Source organism: Urtica dioica, chromosome 1, assembly GCF_054948205.1.
Source record: "Urtica dioica subsp. dioica isolate 48M chromosome 1, U.dioica_male_clone48M_v1_H2, whole genome shotgun sequence".
Lineage (NCBI taxonomy): Eukaryota > Viridiplantae > Streptophyta > Magnoliopsida > Rosales > Urticaceae > Urtica > Urtica dioica.
Genome location: NC_142756.1, coordinates 6,996,704 through 7,002,025, shown reverse-complemented (window position 1 = coordinate 7,002,025; position 5,322 = coordinate 6,996,704). Strand labels below are relative to the sequence as shown.

The 5,322-nt window shown below is 37.7% G+C and overlaps 1 protein-coding gene across 1 annotated transcript; it reads right to left on the bottom strand.

The window, feature by feature from the left end:
• Positions 1-622: 622 nt before the first annotated feature.
• On the bottom strand, positions 623-4,845 carry CAC2 (acetyl Co-enzyme a carboxylase biotin carboxylase subunit). The gene is made up of 17 exons (XM_089609501.1): positions 4,662-4,845; positions 4,497-4,565; positions 3,620-3,948; positions 3,349-3,490; positions 3,134-3,232; positions 2,951-3,007; positions 2,754-2,825; positions 2,321-2,410; positions 2,174-2,233; positions 1,871-2,056; positions 1,684-1,776; positions 1,516-1,597; positions 1,276-1,382; positions 1,063-1,138; positions 919-965; positions 758-820; positions 623-662 (listed from the first exon to the last, which is right to left on the bottom strand). Exons 2-17 carry the CDS (start codon positions 4,539-4,541, stop codon positions 633-635), a joined length of 1,578 nt encoding a protein of 525 aa, XP_089465627.1. The 5' UTR covers positions 4,542-4,565; positions 4,662-4,845; the 3' UTR covers positions 623-632.
• Between the last annotated feature and the right edge of the window lie 477 nt (positions 4,846-5,322).

Below are 5,322 nucleotides of genomic sequence, written 5' to 3'. Positions count from 1 at the left end.
AAGTAACATGTCCACCTCCCAAAATTCAACCATATTTAGGAACCCTAACTTGGAAGAATTTCCAAGATCAACGGGAACGACAGTCAGTTCCAAATCACCACTGTAGAGGCCGGACTCAACCTTCGAGAGACACTCAGTCTCGTGCATTGCTCTAAACATAAACATAAATAAGGCAACGCCCCGGTTTTCTTTCATTATTAATTTGATTCTTTTCAATTTCAAGTAACATGATGCATAAATTGATTTTAATTATTTGATGACAATTAAATAAATTGGTTATTTTTGGACACGAAAAATGGACACAATACAAGCGAAGAAATGAACTAGTCTACTCGAGCAAAACAGACTCTGAAAATGTGAATATGAACATGAATTTCAAAAACAGCTTGGTAACTCCAAAACCATACCCATATCAATGTTGGAATTGCGCACGTCAATAGAGAAAAGCTCGGCCAGAGACACCACCAACAAAAACCGCAAACAAGATTATTAAGAGATTTGAGTTTTAAATTGTACGCATGTGCTAAAAATTGCTGATTCCGATGACAATTACTACGAGCTATCTGATTCTCATGCTGCTTCGGCACAACTCTGTCTTCCAATATCGAAGCAGCAGCGCTCATTAGTTCTTTCTACGAAGCTACTCGCATAATCTTATGGGGCTGCAGCACATAAATTGAATCCAAGCACCGATGGTTAGTCGATCGTTTTTCGAACATTAAGGTTTTGATCAAAGTGAACACCAATTCAGACTCACCTCTGCTAGTTCCTTCTCGTGTTTTGGAATAAAAGCAGTGTCAACAATGCCGTTTTTGAAATCCTGGATTATATTGCAAGATGAGAGAGATGGTTTAGATTTAATGGAATAGGGAATATGTAGAGAGTACTGTTTTTTTTATCTTTTTTTCCCTGGCTTACCTCGATTTCCAGGATAAGTTTGTGGTACTCAATGGTCGTAGGAACACCTGTTGAATCCAAATACTGATTGAATAAGACTACTTGCATGTCACAGCTAATTTTGTGGATCGAAATCCGAGATTGAGAAGGAAAAGAATCCTTTACCTGTAATAATGGTGTCCTCGAGAGCCCTCTTCATGCGCTCAATTGCCTTTGCTCTAGTCGGTGCCCACACAATAAGCTGCATTGAATTAACATAATCATCATCATCGTAATCAGAAATCGGAACAGCCGAGATCGAATGAACAGAAATGCAGATTCGTGCGTGATTGCAGTTTATAACAGCCAAAGACAATAAACATGTAAGCTTGGACATACCTTTCCAAGGAGGGAATCGTAGCTCGGAGGAACCACGTAATCAGGATAAACATGGCTATCCATTCTGACGAATGGGCCTCCAGATGGAAGATAAGTTGTTATTCTCCCTGAAAAAGAAATTCACGTCGAGCAAAGCTCTGCATGCTTCAGATATGGATGAATGTATACATATACTAATCCCTCTGATTGGTACAAAGACTGGTTTAGTTAAAGACCACATGCTAAATGTTTAAAACATACCTGGCCCAGGACGAAATCCTTTGAAAGCATCTTCAGCATTGATACGACATTCAATTGAATGCCCTCTAAGCACAATATCATCCTGCAGATTATAAGTCCGTTTATCGTTAGACTTCGAAAGATTTGTTTTCCCAGCTAGGCACGTCTAAAATGTTCTCTTTGGCTTACCTGACTATATTGTAGTTTCTCACCCATCGCAACACGGAGTTGCTCCTCAATCAGGTCGGTCGAGGAGATCATTTCTGTCACCGGGTGCTCAACCTACATTTCGAACCCAGAATACTTATTAGTTTAGCCGGAGTTGAATGCACTATTACATGGATGAAAACCGGCTTCCTCGAGATTTCATCCTTACCTGAATTCGAGTGTTCATTTCCATGAAGTAGAAGGAACCTCTTTCATCCAAAAGAAATTCAACTGTTCCGACGCCGATGTAGCCGATAGAGGCCGCCGCAGCAACCGCTGCATCACCCATGGCTTTCCGCAACTCAGGGGTCAGCGCCGGAGACGGTGCTTCTTCAAGCAGCTTCTGATTCCGCCTCTGTACAGACATATTAATCGATTGCATCAATAAGCTACTATTCCATGAGTTGTGGTATACACAAAATCGATAGTTTTTTTTATAAGAAAATGAGCCTAAGATTATTAATGGTAGTACCTGGATGCTGCAGTCACGCTCCCCAAAATGTACAACATTGCCGAATTTATCTGCAAGAACCTGGAAAACCATTTGACGAACCAGTAACGAACCTAAGAATTAATTGATGACCATTAACGATCTATGACTTAACTGACGACCAATTACCTGGAATTCAATATGCCTTGGGTTTATGATGCACTTTTCCAGATAAACTCCGTCGTTTCCAAAAGCAGCCGCAGCCTCGCTCTTGGCTTGCTGAAAGGATTTTGACAGGACTCAGTTGACAAAAAGCTAAAAAAAGACGGATTTACACTATCAAATACAGACAAATAGATAGGTGAGAAAAATGGACTTATATCTTAGATGATATCCTTTCTACTTCAGGCTCTAATTATTAATCAGGCCTGTATGGTTGGTGTGAAAGATCGTTGATCTTCAACAATCATTTATTTTCAATCTCAGGCTGAGCAACACAAAAATTATTTGAGATATTGCCCAAACATACGAAAGCTAATACTGGAACTTGGAAAATACTTAAGACAATGTAGGGTAAATTGGAAATTTATTATTTGAACAAAATCCATTTTTGTGATGATACCTGCAACAGCTTGACAAACTCATCAGGTTCTTTAGCGAGGCGCATACCACGGCCTCCACCGCCAGCTGTGGCCTGGGAAAAATAAAACACTTTTGTCAAACTATTCGGATTCAAAAGACAGAAGTAAAGTAAATCTATACAATCGGAGCATCTCCTCTTTTAGAAATTTATTAAACAATTGTAGAAGATGGTTTTACCTTGATCATCACAGGAAAGCCAATCTCGTTGGCAACCCTGATTGCTTCCTCTGTCGTCTGTGATAGCAAATATCAGTCAGCGATTAAAGAAAAGAAAGATATACGATATGATTAACCACATCATAGTATACGAAATAAAAAAAAAATCTGAAACAATATAAAACATTGAGTTGAGTAAGATGCCTGAAGTAATCCTTCACTTCCTGGAACAGTTGGAACACCTGCTTTCTTCATCGTTTCTCTGGCCGTCGCTTTGTCACCCATAACACGGATACTATCCGGCTGCAAAACCAAATGAAGTATTATATTAGACTTTCACGCAAACTTGAGAAATGAAATTTGCTCATACTTTAAAGCACTTATAAAATTCACATTAAAATAAAATTTCAGTCACATACGTTAGGTCCAATGAAGTTGATTCCATGCTCTCTGCACATCTCAACAAACAAAGCATTTTCAGCTAGGAATCCATATCCAGGATGCAGCATCGTACATTTGCGGCTGATGGCAGCAGATAAAACATTTGGAATGACTAAATACCTGGAAAATGCCAGACAAACAAACAAAAGTTAATAGTGACTGCAAATGTAAAAAAAATAAAAATAATAAAATTGAATTAGAATGAGAAATGACATAATTTGAATGAATGAAAAGTTTATAATCACTTACGATTGGTTGCTCGGTGCTTCGCCGATGCAAACTGATTCGTCAGCCATTTTCACATGAAGCGCATCTTTGTCTATGGTTGAATAAACAGCCACACAAGGAATCCCCATCTCGTGAGCAGTTCTGATGATACGAACTGCTATTTCTCCCCTATTCGCCACTAGAATTTTCTCTTGTCGGCACTGAATATCAAGAGCTCCGCCTAGCTTCTTGGACTTAGCCGTGCCAACTCTGACCCCCTGAGCTCTTTGACTTGGAAAGTGCACTTTGTTACCCACCATAAAACTGCATTGGGAACTTCTAATTCCCTTGGGTACCCACGGAAGTAAACCCTTTTTTTCATTTTAAACAGAATAAATAAATTAAATGTGTCAGTCCAATCGGGAAAAATAGAACTATAAGTTGCAATATCAGAATTTCTCATACAGAGGGTTGATCTTGTAGCTCCACTGTATTTAATATTGCCAATATGATAATTAAGAAATGGAAATCTTGAGTTTTTCGATTCAAGACTTGAGTGGAAAACGACATTGTCGTGAAAATACAAACATACATCTTGAAAAAGTATATATATATATATAAAATGACTCAGTCCAATTACAAAATATAAAATTATAGTAAGGCACAACTATATCACCAATACTCGTGAAATCAAGAATCAGATAAAGTTTTGATCTAGTAGCTCTACTCTATTATATTGCTATGTGATGGTTAAGAATGGTAGTCTTTGAGGTTTTCGATTCAGTCTGATCTCCGAACACAAGACTAGAGTCGAAAAACCACTTCAACTTATTGTGAAATATAATACGAGCAAAGTCAGATTATAGCTGCGCGTGTTGTGTGCGAGCTGAGTGAGAGAGAGAGAGATAGAGAGACTTACGGGAGGAGAAGAGACAGATTTGCAGATAGGCATTGTGGCTTCCATGGCTAGAACAAAGGCACACAATTGCTGGTGAGAGTGTTTATACAAACCAGAATCAGCATTGATAGATCGCAATGGGGAGAGAATCAATTAGATCTAGCAACGAGGGAAGGAGAGAATTACCTTGCAGAGAAAGAGCTCCGATTTGGTAGAAGAGAGATTGAGAGAGAGAGGAAGAAAGAGTGTGAGAGGGATTTTATGAGAGAAACAAGTGACGATGAAACCGAAGTGAGTGAGTTTGCCAACTCCGCCTAAATTTTGACCCGTTTGCTTTCAAAACGCCTCTCTTCCTCTTTGCTTATCTTTCTTTTCTTTTTTTCTTATTTTTTCTTAAAGACAAATTATAAATTAGAAATTCGAAAAAGCCTCGCACACAAGAAAAAAAATTGATAATTTTTCTAATAGCTGAATGACTTTCGATTAATAGTTCAAGTATTTATATATTAAAAATATAACGTAATTTATACCAAACTCTTATATAGTATATAACACATGCCTTTTATCTTAGTTTGAGCTATTTTTTTATTATTAGATAATTAAATTAAGGATAATTAAGTTAAATGATCTTCCGAAAATAAGCAATTGTTTTTTATCTCACATTTTGTTAATTTATGGTTAATAGCCAATTGGATTTATTAACAGTCAAAAGTAGACATGATTGCTCTTAGTTATTCTCGCCCATTTTGTGATCACGAGTAATTAGAAAATCAGCTGCAATATTCGGTCATTAATTCATTAATTTATGGTCATCATAACTGTCGCGTTATTTCTGGAAGCAAATTAA

Bases quoted from the DNA above. Each gene is read 5' to 3' on its own strand.
- CAC2 (XM_089609501.1), bottom strand. From the start codon at position 4,541: ATGGAAGCCACAATGCCTATCTGCAAATCTGTCTCTTCTCCTCCC. The intron at 821-918 runs GTAAGCCAGGGA...AATATAATCCAG, and splicing joins AACTTATCCTGGAAATCGAG to GATTTCAAAAACGGCATTGT. The intron at 663-757 runs GTGAGTCTGAAT...TATGTGCTGCAG, and splicing joins ACGAGAAGGAACTAGCAGAG to CCCCATAAGATTATGCGAGT.